Source organism: Dendropsophus ebraccatus, chromosome 4, assembly GCF_027789765.1.
Source record: "Dendropsophus ebraccatus isolate aDenEbr1 chromosome 4, aDenEbr1.pat, whole genome shotgun sequence".
NCBI lineage: Eukaryota > Metazoa > Chordata > Amphibia > Anura > Hylidae > Dendropsophus > Dendropsophus ebraccatus.
Genome location: NC_091457.1, coordinates 77,064,774 through 77,089,785, shown reverse-complemented (window position 1 = coordinate 77,089,785; position 25,012 = coordinate 77,064,774). Strand labels below are relative to the sequence as shown.

General features: G+C 41.1%; 1 protein-coding gene across 1 annotated transcript in view; it reads left to right on the top strand.

Annotated features, from left to right (window-relative positions):
- Positions 1-25,012, top strand: part of LOC138788313 (serine/threonine-protein kinase Nek11-like) — a 271,682-nt gene that overhangs the window by 201,914 nt on the left and 44,756 nt on the right. The window contains exons 9-11 of the mRNA XM_069966064.1: positions 8,394-8,513; positions 14,400-14,475; positions 17,621-17,657. Of these exons, the coding sequence (XP_069822165.1) occupies positions 8,394-8,513; positions 14,400-14,475; positions 17,621-17,657 (233 nt within the window). The remainder of the gene's footprint in view (positions 1-8,393; positions 8,514-14,399; positions 14,476-17,620; positions 17,658-25,012) is intronic.

The window sequence follows — 25,012 nt, the reverse complement described above, 5'->3', positions numbered from 1 at the left end:
TCCTATAGGACGTATAAGAATCCCTGTGAGTGGTGGAGAATAGAGTGTGTAAAGAAAAGAGGATAGAGATAGGTAGAAGGAAAAGAGCATCTCTCATTGGTTAGTAAAATCATATAACAAGACAGTAACCCTTTGATAACTACAGCTGTACAATACATACAAAGTTATAAATGGTGACATCTGGTGGTAAAACTCATATACAACCTCATCACCACTCCACTTTAGAGAACAAGGCTTTTGCGACAGATGTTCAGACTAGAAACCCCCGTGGTGGGACACCACACCTCTTCTAAAATAATTCCCTCCTGTGCTACTAATATAGCAATAATGCCCCCTGTGCATCCACATATAGTAGTTATTTCCCCTATGCCCCAACATAAAAAAAAAACATAATACTCCCCTAGTCCAGAGTCCCACAATACATGAAGTAGATCTCTCCCTTTCTTTAGACCTTAAGCCTGTGAACGTCAGAAGTGAGACACCAAAGCAGCCGTGATTATATCATTGCAGTGGCCAGAGAAGGATATTAAGTTCCAGCTCATAGGTTGCAGACCTGAAGTGCCTTGGGGCTATGAATGGGGGAGCAGGATGACAGCTTCTGCTCTGCCATTCTCTAGATGTCTATGAATGGTAATGTCACTCAGAGATCTGGGGCTAAACATCCTGCAGTTTTTAGTGAGCGGGGCATCCCTAGAAGGGGTACTGCCACGTGCCCGTGCACCTTAAAGCAGCAGTTCACTCCTGCGGCTTTGTTTCGGTCCCGTGGCACCATTCAAATCCGATGCGCACTCTACCCACTCCTGTAACCCCTCTTCTGTCTTCTGTGATTTAAGGACGTAAGTCACGCTGTCCCATAGAGAATGCATTGAGAAGCGTGAGTTCCGATGATCAATTACAGGAGACAGAAGAGGGCTCACAGGAGCTGGTGACGTGAGCGCGCGCCGGATTTGAATAGCACCACGGGAACGGGACAACGATCACCTGTGGTGAGTGTATGCGTTTTTGTTTTTTCCTCCTCGTGTTTAAAAGCCCATATCGCTTAAATTTTTTCACCTACAGACCCACATGAGCCCTTATTTTTTGCGCCACTATTTGTACGTTACAATGGACTTAATTTTTTCATTAAGTATGCTGTGAAACCAGAAAAAAATTATTTGTGCAGTGAAAAAAAGGAATTTGTTTTCATTTTCGGGGGTTTCGTATTTACGCCATTCGCCACTCGCTGAACATATATAACTGACATGTTATATATGTTCCCCACATCAATACGATTACAACAATATGTAATTTATATTACTTTTATTTTATCTGACTGCTTTTAAAAAACTAAAACTTAAAAAAAAAAAAAGAACAAAATGTGTTTAAAATCGCTCCATTCCCAGCCTTATAACGCTTTTATTCTTTGGTCTGTGGGTCTGTGTTAGGTGTCAATTTTTGCGCCATGATCATGATGTTCTTTCTATCAGGACCTTGCTTGCATATATGCGACTTTTTGATCACTTTTTATTACAGTTTTTGTGGATTTTTTTTGGTACACTGTGTAGTATACTGTCCTCTACATAAAAAAAATAATTACAGCTTTCAGCACTACTGCTCTATATTAATTATTAGTTAATTTTCTTTTTATTTTTTCTAGTGATTGAAAACAAACATTATAAAAGGAGAGGTCATTTATATATAAAACCATTTACCCAGATCTTATCAAATGTAGCCAGATCTCTGCCTCTCTCACAAGTTGATATTTTTTTGTAGTTCATTACTTTCTTAACCCACTATCTAATGGGAGGAAGACTGGTGCCTGTTCATGCTCTAACAATTGAAGGGATTTTCCAGGTAGCAGGAAAGGTCTTATCTGTTTTTCTCCTCTGCGCTTCACCTACACCCACTGGTTGTCTGGTTGCTGCAGATGAAACCATGCCCTCACATGATGTCCAATAGCAGGATGTTACCAATGTTGTGGTGATATTACCAGAACAGGAAAGACCTGTAATTAGTTTTTATGCTGAGGAAACCATCAGGAGCATCTTTATGATTTCTTGATAAGCATCAGGATTTCCTGGGCCGCGTCATCAGCTGCTCAGCCGCGATTGGCTGAGTATAACTGTGCTCAACCAATCGCGGCTGAGCACAGTTATGACGCGGTGGAGGGGGGACGGCGGCAGCGATTCGTCCGTCTGAAGATGACGTTTGGCACAAGATGGCGGACGGCCTCGACACGGATCAGGTAATGTATAATGCACCACACACTTCCAGGTACACGGGCGAGGGTGGTGGGACACGGGGAAGGGGGCAATTCAGAGACATAACATACATTAGGGGGCTGCGTTCACACTACGTATATTTCAGTCAGTATATTTCAGTCAGTATTGCAACCAAAACCAGGAGTGGATTAAAAACACAGAAAGGATCTGTTCACACAATGTTGAAATTGAGTGGATGTCCGTCATATAACAGTAAATAACTGCCATTATTTCAATATAACAGCCGTTGTTCTCAAATAACAGAAAATATTTGCCATTAAATGGCGGCCATCCACTCAATTTCAACATTGTGTGAACAGAGCCTTTCTGTGTTTTTAATCCACTCCTGGTTTTGGTTGCAATACTGACTGAAATATACTGACTGAAATATACATATACTGACTGAAATATACGTAGTGTGAACGCAGCCTTGCAAAGTTGTATAACTTTGTAATGTGTGTTATTCTGTGAATAATTTTTTAGCGCTGCACTACCCCGTTAAGTCAGAGGCGGACCCAGTGCCCTCAGTGCACCTATTTCACCTCCCATTGATGATGGCTCTCATAGTTATTCATCTAGCCGGAGCTTAGAGTCCCTGGCCCGTCATCAAGGTTTAATTTTTAATTTAATTTAAAATTTTAAATTTAATTTTGAAATTAACAAATTCTTGTTGATTTGCCAAGACTTTAATGCCTACATATTACACATTTTCTGTTCTACTAAGAATTCTCAGTTCGGCAGGCACAGAATTGATCTTCACGTCTCGTTTGTATTTAGTTACACACTAGTATATAGAGTTGAATACATTTTTTATGTCGTAGTTTATTTTTCTCAAGTTGCTTAATTATCAGTATATATAATTCATATACAATTTATCTATTTATATATTTGCTTTAAAGGGCATTTTTTTCTGTAAGCATTGCTCGTGTCATGTAAAATAATGTATGGTTTCTTTAAAAAGCTTGTAAATCCAACAAAGCTTTTGGCCATCAGCTGTTTCTGTGGGAAGAGGGGATTAAGCTCTGGTAATGGATTATCTCCCTGAAGAACAAACAATTCAGCACATATAAATCCAATATGCCAATCAATTAGCAATTAGGCAACAGTGGGAAGGCCCCTATACACATTAGATAGTGAGCTAACCCCAGCCACCATCAATATAACACTGGGTGCACTTAGAATACAGTGGTACCTAGTTCTCAAACTTAATCTGTTCTTGCAGACTGTTCTAGATCCGAGCAGTTAGAGAAGTGGGTTGTAAGTTTCCATAGGGAACAATGTAAATTTCATTAATAGAAAAATCCAGCGAGATTTTTTATTAAAGTATTGTATTGCCCCCAAAAAGTTATACAAATCCCCAATATACACTTATTACGGGAAATGCTTATAAAGTGCTTTTTTTCCCTGCACTTACTACTGCATCAAGGCTTCACTTCCTGGATAAAATGGTGATGTCACGACCCGACTCCCAGAGCTGTGCGGGCTGTGGCTGCTGGAAAGGATGATGGCAGGGGGACACTGAGGGACACAGGGTACTGGAGGGACACTGAGCATCCCTCTGCCATCATCCTCTCCAGCAGCCACAGCCTGCGCAGCTCTGGGAGTCAGGTAGTGACATCACCGTTTTATCCAGGAAGTGAAGCCTTGATGCAGTAGTAAGTGCAGGGAAAAAAGCACTTTATGTGTATTTCCCGTTATAAGCGTATATTGGTAATTTGTATTACTTTTGGGAGGCAATACAATACTTTAATAAAAATTTTCGCTGGACTTCTCCTTTAATTGGTATTTACACTCCATGGGTCAGGTGCAAAGCGCTCGGCCCACAGAGTGTAAAAACTAGAGGTAAGTAGTGGTGCCTCTTGAACCATTACTTACTTTAAAGAGTGGGCCTTCCCGTCATAAAGATGGCAATCCCCACTCTGTGTTTCCCAGAGAGAGAGGCAAGAGTGTCAGTTTCCTGCGGGTGTCCTCCACAGCTGAAAGAAGCAGGAGCGGAGTAGCAAGTTAAAACAGCCGCCCGCTGCTGCCTCTCTCTGGGGAACATCTTGTAAAGAAGGGGGATTCTCATCATATTGACGAGAATCCCCTGGCTGCCGACCCCTGTACTGCTCACCAGTCAACTGCCGCCGGCCCCCGCTGTTCACAGACACCGCTCACAGTTCTCCCAGCCCACAGGTATCACCCCCACTGGCCTGGAGCTGCTCCCAGGACCTATCTTCAGCCTGCTGGTTACCCATGCTCCTGCGCTGTTGACCCCACTTACTTACACCCCAGCTGCTCTCTGACGCCTTTGCGACGCAGATGCAGGAGCTGCTTTAGGCCTGCGAAAGCAATACCTAAGGACGGGGAGAGCCATGAGCATCAGCGGGAGCCAGCAGCTGATGATAGGTGAGCAGTGGGGGGGCTAACAGCGCAAGGAATTCTCGTCAATATGTTGGTAATCCCCCTTCTTTACGAGGTGTTCCTCAGAAAGAGGCAGCAGTGGGCATCTGTTTAATCTTGCCGCACAGCTCCTGCTTCTCATCTGTGAGGATTACCCTGTAAAGAAGTGGAAATTGCCATCACAATAAGGGGAATCCCTGCTTCTTTACAGGGTGTCCCGGCTGCTGAGAGATGCAGGAGTGACCGGGCAAGTTTAAACAACCACCCTCTCCTGCCTCTCTCTCTATGTTGCTTGTAACTCAGAGTTGGAATTTCTGTCATTATGATGGGAATCCCCTCCCTGTTCCCAAACACCTCAATAACTGTCAGCTGAACAATAGTATAGCTAACAGTTATCTCCCCTGATTTTGTTCGAATACCGAACAATGTTGAGTTCTAAGCAAAACTTCAGGTGGAAATTCGGTATGAATACCAAATTGTTCAAACACCAAGGTGTTTGGGAACCAAGGTATTACTGTAATTGAATGTAAGTACATCTGTTGCTCTCTTTTTATCTTAGGATAGATAGATATTTATCCCAGGCATGTTTAAATGTAGTTATTGTAGATTTATCTTCCACATCTTCTGGAAATTTGTTCCAAGCATCTACTACTCTTTCTCACCTTTCCCCAACTAGTTCCATATTGTGTCCCTTTGTTCTTAGGCTCAGTTTTTAACATATTCCTCTTTTTTCTTCTTTTATCCAGACTATATAGATTTACAGATCTAGGCCATGTTCACACAATGTATGTGTTGTATAAATCACGGCAAATGTTGCAATTTGCAACAACGGCCGTGATTTATACTACACATACGTTGCATGGGAATGAACAGAATCCCGGCCAGAGTGTATACACATGGTATTTACTCCAGCCAGGATGACTAGCAGACATGCAAAAAATTGACATGTTAGTTTTCTGCGTCCACTATTCATTGAAAATCGGCCGCAGAGAACCTTTCAATTCACACAATGGAGCGTGCCTCAGTGAATTCGGATGCGGGCGTCCACAGGTGCTCCCACATCCGAATTCAGTAGAAATGAAGATCAACTGCAGTACTGGCCGGGATGATCTTCAGTAACACCAGCCGTTCTGTGACCTGACCGGATCACAGAATGGCCATTTATATACATAGTGTGAACATGGCCTTAGATCTTAAAGTCTTTCCTGATATGTTTTATGCCTCACACCCTCCACCATTTTTGTAACCCATTTTTGAACCCACTTTATGCTACTAATATCTTTTTTTTTTTGTGTGTGGTCTCCAGAACTGGACACAGTGGGCCTCATTTACTAACAATGTGTCAATTGTAAGCTGTTATGCTGTCATTTGTGTGTTTTTTTTTTCTTGCTTCAAATTCATTAATGTGGCAAACGCCCTATGTAAATCTGGAAGGTTTTTCATAGGAGAAAACTAAGACCCGACCCTTCTGCCACACAAGTGGCAGATTTTTTAAATTAAAATGTCAAAAAATGACGGTTTGTTTAATAAATCTGTCAGTTGTGACGGGTTTTAAAGGACACATCCATGAGACACCCACTTGTTTTTGGACAAAAATGACTGGTTTGTCAGTTTTTAGACAAATTGTGTTGTGCACCTTTAGTAAATGTGTCGGTCCGCTAAAAATTGACAAAACCAGACAATTTTTTGAAGAGAACACCTTAGTAAATCAAGTATTCCAGATGTGGTCTCACTAGAGCTCTTTACAGCAGGATCACATTCTCCCTCACACTATATACAGCCCAGCATATGATTTGCTTTCCCCACCACCTGGTTACACTGCTGACTCCTTTTAAAGCGACTCTACTTGTACCTTTGGATAGCTGCTTTTAATCCAAGATCTGTCCTGGGGTCCGTTCGGCAGGTGATGCAGTTATTGTCCTAAAAAACAACTTTTAAACTTGCAGCCCATGTCAAACGGGAGTATCTGTGCCCTAACTTTGCACTACCCCTCCGTCCCTCCTCCCCACCCTCTTCATCATTAGGAATGCCACTGGAACATTTTCTCCATGCTGAACACTGCACAGGTGCTTAACGATCCAGCCCATGTGCCGGGCTGACACAGGTGGGGATTAGGAGGCAATCTGCCTGGAGCATTCCTAATGATGAAGAGGGCGGGGAGGAGGGACAGAGAGGTGGTGCAAAGTTAGGGCACAGATACTCCCGTTTGGCACAGGCTGCAAGTTTAAAAGTTTTTTTTTAGGATAATAACTGCATCACCTGCCGAACGGACCCCAGGGCAGATCTTGGATTAAAAGCAGCTATCCGAAGGTACAAGTGGTTTGGAGGGGTCATATTGTGGGTACACAGTCGCTTTAAGGCTCAGAAATGACTATTCCTAAAGCCTTACTTTCTGAAGTCTTTGCTTACACAGAACTGCCAATATGATACTCGGACAGAGGATTTCTCCTCCCCAAGTGCATTATTTTACATTTGGAAACATTGAACTGAAGTTTCCATTGTTTTGATCACTTCATCTAGTAAAGCTAAATCATTTTACATATTACTGACACCTCCAGGAATATTAACCCTATTGCACACTTTTCTGTCATCAGCAAACAGACAAACCTTACCTACCAAATCTTCTCTTATGTCACTTACTGTACAAACATATTAAAAATAATTTGACCCAGAACAGACCCTTGTGGCACACCACTTGTAACCAGTCTCTGCTCGGAATATACACCATTAACAACAACCCTCTGAAATTTATCCTTCAGCCAACAACAAATGCACTGAACTATCCAGGGATTAAGTCCAATTTTCTCTTACTTCTCTATCAGCTCTTTATGGGGAACTGTGTCAAAGGCTTTGCTGAAGTCAAGATAGGTGATATCCACAGGACCACCTTCATCCAGCACTTTTGTGGCATAATCAAATAAATCAATGAGATTAGTCTGACATGATCTGCCCACAGTCATGCCGGTTTGGATTCATCAAATTGTTGATTTTTTGGTGATCCATTATCTTCTTTTTTAGAAGTGTTTTAATCAATTTTACTACTACAGATGTCAAGCTAACTGGCCTGTACTAACTTGACTCTTCTCGACTATTTTTCTTGTGGGTGGGTCCTACGGTGTGCCAGTCTGAAAAGGGGGCTCCACCAGGTGCTGGGCCAACTCCTTTAACTGTTAACACGGTCAGCCCAGCACCCCTTTTTAATCGATGGAGTGATGCACCTTGTGCAGTTGCAAAGGTTGCACCCCCCCCCTAAGGCCGACCCTGTCTGGGAGTTTTATGTTCTGCCTCTGATTCATACCAGTTGACATGTATAACTATCTAATGCCTGTGCAAATGTGTCTCTACTCAATCCATGAACCCATACAGTGTATTTTACTCCGGCTATTCAGTTATTATTTTAACTATAATGTTCAATAGATGACTATAATGTTCAATTTGTGACTAATCACAGCTCTCTGCAACGCACTTTGCAGAGATTATTGACAGGCAGAGAGACCTGTTAGTGGCCTCTCTGCCTGTCAATCATCATTGCAGAGTGCACCAATAAGCAGAGAGCCATGACTAGTCACGGGCAGCTCCCAACCCAGATGACTAGTTGCTGCTCCTCTCCCGACCTCGCGTTCTGGAATAAAACTCCTTTTTCCCCTATGTAAAGCTATTGCTGCAGACGTGGCTGGTAGCCTCGGGGAGCTGCATAGTAGATTTATACTGTGCAGCTGGGAACCATATCAGCACAATTAGCATTCATTATACTGTGGTTATGTCTTATAGGCAAGAGAATCTCCATCTAGATAGTCTACAAGCCATGAGAGAGGTGCAAGAGATGGACCCTCGCCAACGAAGAAGAATTCGTCACGTAGAAAAGCCAGAAACACATATGAAAAAGTTAAAGTGAGTATAGTTAGGATATAAACACAAAGTATATGGCCTTTTCACATACTGTTCCACCCCAAGCTTATTCACTCAGATCACAGGGGCCTTCAAAACTCAGCAGAAGAAAATTGGAGCTGCCTGTAGCAACTAATAATAATAACAACTAATAACTATAGCAATCCGAATTAGAAATATTATAGAGAGTTCATTGAATCTGGAACTGAATAGTCTGGAAGCTCTAATTATTTGGCAGTGACTGTATATTAGGAAGTGCAAGACCCTTCCTTGGAAAAAATAAATATAAAGCATGAGTATTGAGATCACATGCCATTAATCAATACCATTTCCTAAGGCTTATACAAAAATAGCTGCAAAAAAACTAAAGAAAAAATCAGGAAAACTGTAGACCAGTGGTTCCCAATATGTTGCTCTCCAGTTGCACTACAGCATGCCTTGAAAGGTTTTCTGGGACTAGTAATAGGGCTATAGAATAATACCTTAATTACTATAAAGAGTATTTTTCTTTTTATAATTTAAGATTTTATATTGAGATTCCATACTACCCATGGCTTACAGCTGCTTTATCTAATTTACTTAATCTCTGTGGTGTCTGTGTCGGTAATCCACTAACAAAGTTATACAATTGTCTCACTTTATTGTCATGAGAGTACCTGAGAGCTCCATGAAGAAAAATGTAATTGTATAATTCAGATTATCAGTTTTTCCATTGCCTCTTGATACCTTCCTCTGGGACAATAATCTAATTTTATGACCATGGAGGGTAATGGTTAACTTTTTTTTTTTCCTTTTTTTACCTACCAGTTATCTAGTAGTATGTATATAAAGGGCTACAGAGAAAATTATAATGTTTGCTTGAGCCCATACATAAAGGAAGAGTGAACCAAGAAGGTAAACTGCAAGAAAAATAAAGGATTTCTAACCATTTCATGAAAACAACATTGGATTCATGATCAGCTGCTAATAGCGACTTCTCTGATCTCTCCATTTTGATCACGAATGGCTTATAAACAGCCCCAAATACTTTTGCTTGCAGGTGTGGACAACATGTTTTGAGTGGACAGGTATCAAATTGCATACCTCCTACCGTTTTCTCTTACATTGCCTGAGACTGCATTCACATGTTCCGTGATGTCGTCCATGATTACGGATCCGTGATCACTGACGATTTTATAGCCCATTGATTTCTATTGGGCTATTCACACATTCTGTTTCTTTCATGGATCTGCAAACCATACCGTGAAAAAAATAGGAGATGTCATAACTCGGACAAAATCACGGCACAAATTCCCTATAGAGGTAGATAGTGGACTTCATTCACAGACCTTGAAAATCACTGAACGTGTGAATGCAGCGTCCACTTGTGTCTGCCTCTAGTATTTTGGGGACTTATATAAAATATAATGTTGGATGCCTCTAGTTATAATTTCAGCTCTGTTTTTAGTTTACGCATCTGGTTTATCCCCAATTAACATGCACTGTTATCTCTTTGACACCTTATCTGAACCTGTGGCTTTTTATACAGATTTTATACATACTGTAAACATAGGGTATTATACCAATTTGATAATACCTGTTCATTTTGACAATACCTGGTAGTGATTCATAGTGCACCAGGGCCCAGGAATAGAGATGAGCGAATTGCAGATGTAAACAAAGCGAAGAACTTCATTCGACCTGCGCTCCGCTCATTAAGCCTCTGGCCTGTCATCGCTGCTCCGCTCTCTGCCACTCCTCCCAGGATGCTGGGAAAAGCTGCCACCGATTGAACATGCTTGAAAATGCTCAGCAGCCCCATAGAATATACATAGAGAACAGGCAATAGGGATGTGGAAAGTGCTCAATTAATTCCGGTAATATTTGTGTCCCAGTTCTCGGGATCAGTGGGGGGTCACAGTATTCAGACCTCCACCGATCAGCTTGTTTTTTCCCAATCCTATGAATAAGGGATAAAAAGCTGAAATGGGAATGTCCCATTTAAGCTATGCCTTTAGTTACCCACTATTGGTTGTAACATAACACACATTTGGCATCTTTATAGAAGGCGATAAGATTAGAAGAGCAGGCATGACACTATAATCTAGCTAGAATAACCAGCTCCCTACCCTGCCAACCCCGGCACAGTCACTCAACATTCGCTCTGTGTGCCTGTACTCCCTCACACCTGCACTCTGACTGCTTCTGAGAATCTCTGGCAGCCAGCAGACACCCCCACTCTAATTAAATACACTTAGCCATCATTTACCATCTCTGTTTCTAAAAAAGTAATAGAATCTATCAAGCAATTATCTTTTCTTTCCTGCAGCTCCCTCTCTCCCTCTCTCTTGTCGATCAGCAAAACCTCATTATAAGTCCGGTTTGCTTCTCTCTATCTACGGATAATTATTTTTTTTCTCTCAGCTCCGTCTTAATCGCCCTAGATTTGTTTCTTTTTCATGTGCCCCCCAACTTGCACATTCTACTGATACTACACCCCCTGACCTCAATTTCTGACATTATAAGCAGAGAAACTCTTCTGTGCTATTAACTATTCTTTAACCAGTCTCATCTGAGGGAAAGGCTTTACAGTTTTACTGCTGGGAATATAAGACATTTTTGGTGGAGATGATGTGTCAACACATTTATTTCAGTTTGTTTATGATGCTGCTTAAGGCCATGTTCACACACTGTATATTTTCAATAAATAAAGGCTGTTGTTGCAGATCGCATCACCAGCCCCTATTTAGTGAAATGCAAAATAGCATTTTTTTTTTATGGAACAACGGCCGCAGTGGATACACTCTATATACATTGTGGCCGCTGTTCTGTGCGGTCACGCAGAAAACTTTTCTATTTTGTGAGGCCGCTATTCAGTGAACAGCGACTGCACAAAATTGCCCGTGCACACAATGTAAAGTACGGCTCCGGCCATACTTTAAATTGTGTGCTATGGTTAATTTGAGTGCGGGCACTCCCGAATGTGCCCACGACACAATTAACATGAAGTGACCGGGTGAACATCACTGACAACAGCCACTGTGTGACACGGCTGTTTTTACCGAGTGTGAACCCGGTCTTAATATGCAAACCAACTGGGAGTAAGGGTCCTATTAGACAAAGAGATTTTTCGTTTTCACCAATTTACGATAAGCATTTGCAAACCAGCACTTTTGGGGACAACCTGAAATCATTCACCATAATACACACAACGATATAGTCATTAATTATTATCGTAATTACAAATGAACGATGTGTACATACACCAAAAGATTAACAAGGACATGCGGTCCATGACAAATGAACAGAAAGATTAACGCTTAAATTCAAACTGTAACGATTTTTCGCACAATAATGCGTGTAATCCGTGTAATAGGGCCCTAAGGTTCGAGATGTATGGTATAGTGTGTGTTATGTGACTGCGTCATATCACTGTATTACATAGCTACGGGCTACAGAGGTTGCATACACGACTGGGCTCCTAGAACCCATATATTATATTACATAAAAATAAGTTGGTGTCATGCAAATGCAGTACACCATTTTAATTTGATAAATTATGTTATAACTTTAGAGCTAGCAAAAGGGGCATTTGCCCTGGAGCCTCCACCATATAGGGATCTCTACCACCACATGCTCACCCGAAACAGTTTACTGTAAGCTTTTATCCTATGCTGTGATCTCCCTGAGGTCAACCAGCATTCTTTTGAATGTCATTGTTATGTAGCCATGTAATATTTGCCTTTATTATCCAAGTTTTCTAGGCATTATGACACTTCTACTCATTATATTAAGAGAAAAGAGTTCACGAGCAAACTGTTTAGACAGGTTTTTAGGTACACCTCTACATATAACTCCACATATCATGTATTGACACAATACACAGTGTTGAATGTGGAGATATAAAAAAAAAGAGTGCAATGATGATTCCGGAATACACAATTAACTTTACCTCAGACACTCCATCATATCGATGAAAGAAATCAAGGCCTATGGTGGACCAGTCATTGTGCTCAAGATTACCTATATCGGGTTAAACAAGCTCAATTAAATTGTTAAATTGTTCAAGGCATCTTTTTTTACATCATTAGCCCCAGGAAGTTTCTTTAGTCAAACTTACAACAAAACTTTTGTTCCTTGAGAGCATTCTTGACCAAGAATATTCAGTATTAAACATAAGCAGTGATTCTCAGGTATCGTAACAACAATAAGTACATATGATAATCACAAGCTGTCCTTGAGCAACTGAAAACTAGCTGCTCCATAAAACACCTTATATTCTGTATATATCCAATATCACCTACTTCCACCTCAATTGGGCACAGCTCAGGGTGACCCTGTCCTATTTTTGTGTGTGGATATGAAATACCATCCTGCTCTGTCCTTCTCATGCACTTCTTTTGTGGTCAAATCAAGGATGATGACTGACAAGGGTGAAGTCCCCTTCAACCTTTCCTGGATGGGGCACTCTTTGGCTCAGTACTTGCTAGATCTGTAATGAGAAATGGTATTCATTTTGGCAATTTATTTGATAATTCCTAAATCACATCACAAGACCTTAACTGATTGACACTTAGGACATGTGCACATAGAGCAAAAGAGGTGGAAATTCTGAGCGGAGTTTGCACCGCATCTTCCGCTTGAAGTTCTGGCTGTCCCATTGCTTCAATGGGATGTGTCAATTCTTTCGCGGAGGCGCACAAGAAAACCCATTGAAGCAATGGGACAGAGTTTCAAGCGGAATCCACTGCGCGGACTTTGCTTGGAATTTCCGCCTCTTTTGCTCTGTGTGCACAGGCCCTTAAAATGAAATACTGGATACGTCTTCTCTGATCTGACCCTTCTCCTATTCCAGATCACTAAATAATGACCCATGCCCCCTAAAAAAAATAAATAGGGCAGTGTGGTACAGAGACACTGCCTGTTCCAGATGTCCTTACTAGTGATGAGCAAATATGTTTGTAAATGTTCGTATGTTTGTGCAAACATAACACTAATTGTTCGTGCTCGCCGATCATAAACAACTTGTTAGATGATCGGAATGGTTATAGCGCTCATTTTAGAACTTGTGAGCGTACGCCATTGCGTAAATTTACGTTTTCCGTCTGATCATCTGTACATATGTGCGTAACTCTAGGCCGTAACATACGCAATCTGTACACAAATGAATGCAAATGCATACATAACTGCGTAATTTACACTTTGCGCCTGCATAATATGTATGCATGTGCGTAGACCGAAATGTACGCTTCTACTGTATGTTGGTTATTTATTTCTGAATGTTTGGCAAACATGAACTTGGTTGAACTTGATGGACATGTGTCTTTTTTTCAACTGTATTAACTATGTAACTATTAACTATGTAACTATGATCACGATAATTTTTTTTAATGTTCGTGTTTGGGATCCGAACCAAACATCGGGATGTTCGCTCATCACTAGTCCTTATAGCCTTTATCATCCATCTGTGTACATGTTAAAGGCACACACACACATGAATAGATGAACGATAGGGGGGCTGCAGGGACAGATTAACGTTTTTCCTGACTTTATCTAGCATCAAAAGTATTTTTTAAAGTGACAACAAAGAAGAAATGGAAAACAACTCTCTAACACCTCCTTTTGAAGGTAACATTTCCTAGAAGTCAATGTTTCACTTCAGTTTATCAACCCAGACTGGGAATGTATGCCAAGCCAGAAATCTCTCTAAAAAAGCAAAGAATAGCCACCTGCAGACAGCCATTTCAGGGTTATTGCCCCTTATCAGTACAGACTTTAGGGCAAAGCTACATTGAAAAGGTGATGTGAGAGCTGCTTTAGATAGCTGCTCCTTTCTTCACAAAATTCCCAGTGGAGCGATATGATGGATATTGTAAAAAAAATGTCACTTCTAATGGCTTCATTTTGCAGAAGAGCAGTTGAAAGGGTTTATGAAGAGAACCAGCAGCGGATGAGGCAGAATACAAGACACAAAGAAAACGATGATGTGAGTATATGTCCAGTGTCAGAGAATGGGGTGTAAGAACTTGGTAGAGGGAAAGATCTTTAATGAGACCCCAAGTATATATTTACTACATTAAATATTCCAATATCTGTACAAAACAACAACAAAAATGTTGGCCAACCAATGGCCAAGAATCATAGAGGAAAGTCATACAATTTATGAGGAGGGTGAACCGCCATGGATGTGCACATCAACTCCATCATACCGTCTGTCAGGTTTCTACACTAGCCAATCTTCCTTTCTAGCTTCTCTGTTCTTGTAGTGCCAATCAACATATTGAGGTTGCATGTACATTAGAAGAACACTTGATGGGCCAAGGGGCCTACTTCTGACTTCACTTTGGGGCTTTGTAAATTCCATGGTTGCTTTTGTGAAGGGTTTTTAAAAAGCCACCTGCATAATTCATGTGATTCTGCTGGATAATTACTCAGTATGCAGAAACCCCAATACAGCAAAAGATTCGGGACTCAACACACCATTTAACTCAGCAAACCTCATCAAAGATCTTATATATATGAAAAAAACACATTAAATTCATTCTTTTATATAAATGAAAATCCATTTTCACAGTGACACAGATTAATACGGTAATAATCTGTAATGGTCCAAAAGATGAATAAAGCTGATATATAGCTAATATACATAAATTACTGTATATGTCCTCAAGGTGTATGCAACAGCACCATGACATATTAAATTCTATAATGTGGAGGCTCCTTTATTGCTACATAATGTCATACTGATATGCTCATGTAACTTATTCTTTTACCTTTTCATGCTCTTGCTGGGTGCTTTCCTGACTTGGTCCTTTGTGGCTACCATCCTGGTGGCTGCTGGGCTGCTTTAAGAAGATGATGTCCTGCTGCCCTCACCGATGTCCTGTCTGTATACTATATTGAAAGAACACTGCCTGCCCTATACTTCTGCTTTTTTACCATTTTCTTAAATTTCCACCTACCTCATCCTGTCTGGCTACAATTTCCTGTCCTACAATGAGTATCATGAGTTGGTGTCTTCAGTCCATCTATATGTCAGCTAACAAAAAGATATGTATTAATGAATTGCAAAATAATCTAATTTACATCCGAATATTGCTGTATTAGATTATGGGGGCCTGTAACTGTCATGTTCATTTCTCTTGGTTCCTAGTAATGTAAAAGGACATAGTGTAAACATTGAAAGGTTGATAACTCCAAGTAACTGCAAATAGATTACTGTAGCTTTCCACACTAAGTAAACTGGGGGCCAGAAAGATAGCTATTGGAGAAGTAGTCATGCTTGGGCTTTAGTGTCTGATGAGGGTGCCAAAGATCCCACTGACAAATGGAAAAACACCAGTAATAAAAGTCACACATGGTATGTTAGAATCCTGTCACACATTTTGCATTGGTCACCAGAAACTTCAAATTATGCCTGTGTCGGGGGGCGTTTACTCATGAACATTCGTGTGCCATGAATAAAGTGAATAGGACCAAAAAGGGGCGTACTTAGGATACAAGGGGCCCCATAGCAAGAAACTATACAGGGGCCCTATAAATTCTGTACAGGGGCCTCTTGTTGGTGGAGGTGCAATGCTGCCTGTGGCCACAAGAGAGACTGCCAGTGGGTGCTGTGAGCTGTAGCTACCATTGAGGCAGTTCCCGTTTCAACAGAAGGGGGGGGCGTAGCGGTTGCGTGGTCTGCCTCCACGGTAGCTAAGCCACTGGGACCAAACAATAAAGCCACCAAACTCCCATATCAAGCACAAGATGACACATTTCCTTCTACCCTACTTCATTTCTTGGCCCATCATTTATATTATCTGTACCTGTCTGATCTTTTGAGTTTTACTACTGGTTCAGTTCCTGCTTCTTTCCATTTTATATGCAGGAAGAAATATGCCTTTCATTGCTTCATACCTTAGATGAGGCAGAGGAATAAAGAGAACCTGAGCTTCTCTATAGGCCACATAACACACTCTTTAAACATTAGAAAAATACAGTAAATAAATGGTTTAAATAAGAAAATTATATTAAACCTTTACAACCATACATCATGGAGACACCTATTAGTGTATACTCCACAGCCACATTAAAACCTTTAGACTACCTTTAGACTACAGAATTAGAGGGAAAGAGGGATTGCATAGATACTACTGGAGTTTGTAGTGAATATTGGTTTTACTGTAGTTCTAGATTTGTAGAATAGACTGCCCAGCACTGCTATATAATGTCCTCCATGCTTCACCTGCTCCTGAGTGTGTGCTATAGGGAGAGAGAAGCGTGAACCCCTCTTCTTTGTAAGTACAGTGTTTGGAAGAAATTAAAGAGATTATGCTTCACCCATTAGTTCAGGGACAATTAGAGATGGGGCAGAAATCTGGTGCAAAGTGGCATATGCAACATTTTATTCTGAAAAGTTACTCGAAATAACAGGTGATGCTTTACATGGGTACTCCAGAGAAGAATGTTCTTTTTCAAATCAACTGGTATCAGAAAGGTATGTAGATTTATAAATTACTTTTATTTTAAAAAAAATCTCTTCCAGTACTTATCAGCTGCTGTATTTCCTGCAGGAAGTGGTGTATTCTTTGCAGTCTAAACACAGTGCTTTTAGCTGCCACCACTGTCTGTTACTGGAACTGTTCAATTTGGGGGGGGGGGGTTCTATGGGGATTTGTTACTGCTCTGGACAGTACCAGTCCCTGTCAGCAGAGGGCACCCTGAAAGGCTGAAAAGCAAACACCGATTCCTACAGGACATACAGCAGCTGATAATTATGGGAAGACAATATTTTTAAATAGAATTTACAGATCTGTATACATTTCTGACACCAGATGATTTGAAAACTATTTTTTTTCTCCAGAGTATCCCTTTAATGTAGTTTTCATATTTCAGAACTCATGTTGGCATTCTTCTGGAATTATCCATAAGGCTGTGTTCACACATTGAAGTTCTTTTGCAGTGACAGTAATGCAATAAACCTGCATTGTGTGTGAACACAGCCATGATTCCAAATTTATGACATCATTGCTCACAAGAATCCTTCTACGTCCATCTTTGATATCCTATGACCATGGGAAATTGATAGATCATCTATAGAGAAGCCTAATTCACAGGTAATATCTTCAGATTTCTTCTTTCTACAGGTCAATTGGGTGGCGGACAGAACTTTGGAGGAGAAAGGTGAGCATTTATGAATGAGATGAGTATAACTGAATGATACGTTGAGGTTCCTGATCGCTAAATCTGAAGGCAGAGTGTAAGTCTTACCTACAGTTGTAGTTATTGAGATGCTGTCATCCTGCCTGGGATGCCTGTGGCCCCACAGCTGTTACTATGGTCTGATCATTACTCCAGGTGCTATATTAATACGTCTGTTATATTGTCCTTCAGCAAATAAATGGCTTTGTTATTACTTAATTGCTTCTTGGTTATAATAGAACTTATTATCCTTATGTTTTCGAGTGCCTAGCCTTGGAAACTCCTGTTTTTCATGATTTACAGCATATCTATAGTATAAATTTACACCTCTCATGAGACTTTGCAAGCTTTTACATCTGGTGGTACTGATCTATGTCTCCCATGTTCCTCAGCTAGATGGCAATTCTACCTTTGCTGATCATTTTATTATTATATATGGCTCCCATGATTCTAATCCAGACAGCCAACCCATAGACATTGATCTATATGTCCTATGATGCTTGGTCAGCCTTGACCCCGCTGGCATCAGATTTTCCATTTTTGTGCCACCAACTTACAGCTGAGTGGGAATGATAAAATAAATGGCAGAGCCTTGGTCATTCCTAATATATGGCCATTCCTGCTGGTGAAAATATATATCAATAGCAATGAGGAATTGTTTAAAAGTGTGAATCCTTTCCAGAAACCATGCATTACATGGAATGTCTTGCACAAGGTGTCAATGGTTATTTTTATATACATGTGCAGCTCTACAATATATTGTCCAGATTTGAAAAAAAAATGAATCATGCATGGTTTAAAGATAAAGTTGGGGTTAAAGAAAAAGCTTGTTGAAAGCCAATCAACAAGCTCTAAGAATATAGAAATGCATTTCCACAGCCTTAACCCATGGGGGAGGGGGTCAAAAATTATACTTACCATCCTAGGCTCTTGCCGTGCAGCATCTTTTATCCTTGGCGACTTCATCTGCAATTGGCTAATCACCTTACCACTGATTGGCTGATTGCAGATCACGGAGCGAGAGATAGCAGATGCCACATGCCAGGAGCCCAGGAGGGTTAGTTTAAACCCCCTCCCCAACAGAACACAGTCTGGCCCCCAGGGGCTTAAAGGGGTTATCCAGCGCTACAAAAACATGGCCACTTTTCCCCCTACTGTTGTCTCCAGTTCAGGTGCGGTTTGCAATTAAGCTCCATTTACTTCAATGGAACTGAGTTTCAAAACCCCACCCAAACTGGAGACAACAGTAGGGGGAAAGTGGACAAGTTTTTGTAGCGCTGGAAAACACCTTTAAGTATGTTGCTCAGCTATTTAATGTAAAAAAAATAAAAACAGTGTAGCCCCCCCCCCCCCCCATTTCCATAACCAGCCAGGTAAAAAAACAAAACAAGAAGCCTAGTACAGGGCTTCTCAAACTTTTATATGGGCGCCTCACCCAACAGAGCAAAGTGATGCTCGGGGCTCACCAGACTGACCAACAGGATGCCAGGGCCTCGCTATCTGTGGTGAAAGTCTGTGCAAATATTGCTCAGTCTACCCTTTTTTTGCATCCTAAACTCTGTGTAACAGTAAAATATAAACAAAAGAGTCAATAATGTTACAAAACCTAAGATTGTTACAGACAGGGAAAGGATTGTGCAGCTTATTGTCACTTTTGTGAGCCTGTAAAGTGAAGAAAACGATACAGTATTTTTATTCAAATAACTGCTTACAGTCTGGCATTCAAGAGGTTAAGTGAGAATGCATTGCATCTCCATTTAACCTTTTGGGTGCCATACAGAATAGTTTGGCCCCCAGGGAGTTAAGTAAGGATGCCTAGAATTCCCACTTTTAGGGGCCAGTCTGATCTTGCACTGCTGGGACAGGGGCAGTGTGTGGAAGGAGGGTGTTCTTTCTTAAGATCTTAACCCCTTGGGGGCCAAACTGTTACATTTTGGGCCCAAAAACCCTAAAAAAAATGCCATGTACATGAGCACTGGTGTTTGAACTCTATAGTTCGCCCCACTCTCAGCATGCTGCTTTTTGGAAAAACCTCCGCAGACATAGATCTTCAAAAATTCTAGAGATGAGAGAAAAACACCACACCAAAAAAATGCTAAGTATGTAAGGCATCTCATAAACTTCCATTGACTTCCAGTTAACATCTGTCCTCTGGCATTTTAGCAAAAAAAATGCTATAGTGTTTTTGTTTTGTTTGTTTGTTTGTTCTTTTGGGGGGGAGGGTTGCGAAATTTTATGCCAGTGTGAAACCAGCCTAAGTTCCTAACTCTGTTTAGACATGTAAGCTGAATCATTTACATCACTTAGTAACCTATTATAGCCACAGGGATTTGGGAAACATAAATGATGAAAGAAAGCAAACATCTATTCGCTTCTTCAATTGTGATAGACACCATTGCTTTGCTTGATAACCAGGTTATTAACACACATGTTCAGCTTCCTAATGAGAAGCATTGTAGATATTGAGAGGGATCATTGGTTTTAGAGATTATGGGATGAAGATAGGGCAAATAGCTGCCCTGCCCAAGGGCGCAACATTTTGCAGGCTAGTTGAAATGTAATTTGCGCATACTCTGCATCTACATGACGTAATGCCACTTATCATGTACTTAACATACATTTTAAAACTGTACTTATCACAAAGCCAAGTCTTTACAAAATTGAAGATGGAAGATAAAGTTCTTGTATTGAGGCATTAGCGATCTGTAGAGTCAGCAAAGCACTGTACATTGATGAAATAATTGCAATGTTTGTGACAGTGTTGATTATTCGAACCCTTGAGATCAGCCAAATGCAATGTAGCAGAGCTCAACAATAGATACCTGCGGGCTAGTGTGGCTCCATAGCACAGAGGCCTTGTATAGGGTTCAGCATTGGTGCTACTGTTATGACTAGCTTAGGAGTTAATTAGAGGCTGTTCTAATAGAAACAACATAACCAATTAAAGATAATTATACTTAGTGGTATAAGGGAGAGGTTTCAATAGGCAACAAACTTGGGGTTAAAGGGAAAAAGTAAATTAAACCAAGTCATAGGGGCATTCAACAAATGAGTAATATACAGTGTCGATCCACTAATTATATGACTCCAGAGTCGGTTTTAATAATCTTTCATGGCTTAATTGCTGTATTGGAAGACAATTTGGCATGAGCTAGGAATAGGTTATTGCGATGCTCCGTGTTCTGTGCGTTGCTGTCAGCAGAGACTGGCTTTAATTGTAATTTGAAGTAAGAACTGTATACCCAATGTATGATTGTGCAACACGTTTATTAGTTTTGTGTTGAATTCCCTCTTATTGGAAACATCTTTATATTTTACATAAAGAATAAAGTCATCATTGATCAATGTTTTACAGCTTATATTTGGTATATATACGTAACGTACATAATTTATATTTACATAATTACATATTTAGTATGGTTGAAAAAAGACATATGTCCATCAAGTTCAACCAAGGAGGGGGTGGATGAAGGGAAGGGAATGGATGATGGGTACATTCTATACATACACATTAAAGGGAACCTGTCACCTCCGCACCCAGGGCAGAGCCTATCCAACCCCCCCGGTAGAGCCCCTTGATACTTACCCGCTCCTGCTGGTCCCACCACATGGTCTGCATGCTTAATATGCAAATGAGAAGAGATGAGTCCTACGTCCATAGGAAATCACTGGAGCAGTGATATCCTATGGAAGTCAGACTAATCTCTTCTCATTTACATATTGAGTGCGCAGACCGTTGGGTGGCTATTTCCCCGTGGCGGGACTGGCAGCATTGAGGGCTCTACCGAGGGGTCAGGTGGGCTGTACCCCAGGTGCTGGGGTGACAGATTCTGTCTAGAACTTGCAAAAAGAAGGGGTCCTTGGAGCCTCAGTTGTAAATCTCAAAACACCCTGAAACTGTACATACTGTACCCCCAAAGTCCCACGTGGTTGGAAGTATTGGGACACAAATAGGAAAATACCAGGGTGGACCTATTTGCATAAAAGTTTAACTCGGGTGGTTTGGTGATCTCCCCACTGGGGGGCATGCCTTGGCAACAGGTTTTCCTTCCCTAGAGGGATATCTGGCTATTCCTATGTTTTGAGACTCGCAACTGAGGCTCCACGGACCCTTTTTTTGCATATTTAAATTTATAGGGGGCAATGTATCAATGGAGAGTCTTGAGTGAATACTTCATTGGATTTTTTTCACTGATCTCCCCGAGATCAATGATTGCTGTGTTTTGTCTGTCTAGAACTTGTCTAAGCCTGTTTAGAAGCCCTCCAATGTTTTTGCTGTGACCAGATCCTGGGGTAGACTGGTCCACATATTCAAGGAATGTGCTCTCATCCACATATTCACTGTTCCTTGAGTAAACCTCCGGATAGTGAACCTTTTTTTCTCCAGGCAGAGGCAAAGACCCTTGTCTTTTAAGAGGAATTTACCTTAAATATATTTTCCCCATATTTCTCCTAGGGGCCATTTATAATTAATATTACAATACATGAATTAACGAATTTGATTAATACTTTGCATTAAGTATGTTGTACAGATCCTAACAGCCTACAGTTGCAGCTTGTGATACAGTTCAGAGCTGCATTATTTTGCAGTATTCTATCCAGACAGGTACCGCAGCAAAGGAGCGCCAATCAACAAGATCAGTGTTCGTTTGCAGTATCTTTACACAGCAAGATTAATTGAGCGTCCGGGCCACACAAACTAGCTTTGTATCGTTCTTGCAGCCATTGTTGTTGGACATTTAAATACCCTTCCTCATAGATTGCCCCATCCCTTTCCTCCAGTAGCATGAACTTGCACAGGACTTCATATCCGCACATTCACAAATATGAGGGCGGGAGTAAGGCTGTATTCCCACGTTCGTGTTCATCACGGAACACAGACGTGCAATGCCTGTAATAGAGTTTCCCCCGCCTGGACAGCATCTGTAATTAGATGCTGAGAGCGGGGGAACTGTGCCGCTGTAATGAATCAGCCACGCGGTGCTGTTATTACAGCGTGGTACATATCAGTACAGTTTCCCCCGCTCTCAGCATCTTATCAGATGCTGTCTGGATGGGGGAAACTCTGTTACAGGCATTCCACGTCCGCAACACGGAACGTGGGAATACAGCCTAAGATTCCTTTTAAATGGAGTGACTTGCAGTTGCAAACGACTGCCGGTCAGTGAGATAGCACAAATAATCAAGTGGCTGGGCCACACGCATAATAACTGCATTGTTTGCTTGACCATTTAAACACGTTGTTATTGGCCACACATCTCCTGTTTACACAGAGATATGTGCAGCCAATAACAATGATTTTACCGGTTGCACAAAAGATTTAACCAGTGTGTGCTTGCTTGTCGGCTGATTGCTGGCCCTTTTACATAGGCTAATTATTGGGTGAATAATCACCTAATTATTATGATCATGGCAACAAACATATTCAAATAGCAAAATGTTGTTATTAGTGCAGATGAGTATTATGACGATTGCAGACTATATCATTATTTGTGGTTTTGCTCACACATTCAAAAGTTCTGGCAGATGGTTTACCAATTCACAGAAACCCATATTACTATTTTTGTGCAGGAGGATCCTATATGGCAGGCATGTGCAAAGTCCGGCCGGAGGGCCATTTGCGGCCCGCGTTCCGAACTTTTACGGCCCCCCAGGTATCCAGCTTGCTATTATCTGCCTGTGTTATAAAGCATATAGCATGTAGCATATAAAATGGTCGGCCCTCGCACATGTTCACTTCATCAAATTTGGCACTCTTCGAAAAAAGTTTGGACATGCCTGCTATATGGGCAATCTTTGGTTAGCCAGATCCCACAATACATAAGTGCATGAAGGGCTACAGAAAACTTCTACACTGTATTGCAGTGGCAGCTAAAAAAAAAAAAAGCTATCCTGCAGGTATGGATATCCCCGCATATACCACCAAGGAAACTATTTTTGGAAAAATTAACTTGTTTCGTATGGATTGGGTGGAGATTTCTATTCGTAAAAAGAACCGAAAGTTTCTTTAATTGTTGGGAAGGTTTTATCTACATTCTACCAAGACGAATCCAAACTCAAATTAAGTCTGACTTTCGGCTCACCACTTTGGAAAAGGGGAACTAGGTTATGACCCACCTATCGCTGTATAGTCAGTCACAGTTTTTTGTTAGCTTGGTGTGCAGGGGGATCCAACGTCCTCTCAATCCCCCCCATTCCCTTCCACCTCACCCCTTTTCTCTGAAATGACAATTTAGGTCACTACATCTCACATGTCTTCTTGATACCACGGACATGTTTTCAGGAATAATTGAGAGAAATTATTTCTTTTTTCACAATTGTTGAATGTAATTGTTACTGTAATTGTTATGCAAAAAAGCTTTAAAGGGGTTGTCCGGCGCTAAAAAATTATTCACAGAATAACACACATTACAAAGTTATACAACTTTGTAATGTATGTTATGTCTGTGAATGGCCCCCTTCCCCGTGTCCCACCACCCTGATGACGCGGCCACGTCATCAGCTGCTCAGCTGCGATTGGCTGAGCACAGTTATGCTTAGCCAATCGGGGCTGAGCTTCGGATGACGCTGCAGAGGGCGGCCGGCACTCGGGAAGATCCGCCGGCCGCCCGAAGAAGACGTCACTGCTGAGGATCGGAGACCGTGGTCGGCACGTGACAGGTGAGTATAGCACACCACACTTCCGGGTACACGGGTGGGGATGGTGGGACACGGGGAAGGGGGCCATTCACAGACATAACATACATTACAAAGTTGTATAACTTTGTAATGTGTGTTATTCTGTGAATAATTTTTTAGCGCCGGACAACCCCTTTAATAAACACATAAAAAATGAAAGGTGACTGCTGCCTTTAATCTGGCTGTGCTTATTTTAGAGAAAGCTCTTCAGACATTTCCGAGGCTTCGTACAAATTGGTCTATTTACAGCTCTGAAAGCCCTTTGTCTTCAAATTGCTGTGGTCACAGGAGTCATTTTAGTATTTTTTTCCTGAAAGTGCTAAAACAAAGTGACTAAGAATGTGACACATAATTCATAAAACCGCTGTAGCTTCACGTTAATTTGCTCTGCTAAGCATATTTGACCTAAATTTATCGCATGAGATAAATTTTTAAGTCATACTAAATTTTCATGCCTTAACTTAAGCAAAGTGCATTTGAATGTATTCCTAAGTTACAAATAGGCAGTGCTTATTTCAGTCAGCACTTTGAAACATTCATGAGTATTAATGTGGGGATTCAAGACTTGAAGGGATTGTCTAATGAAAGAAATTCCTATCCATATGTGCTATTTGGGCATGGGACATCATAGAGGGGACATACCCTGATTGACAGAAGTG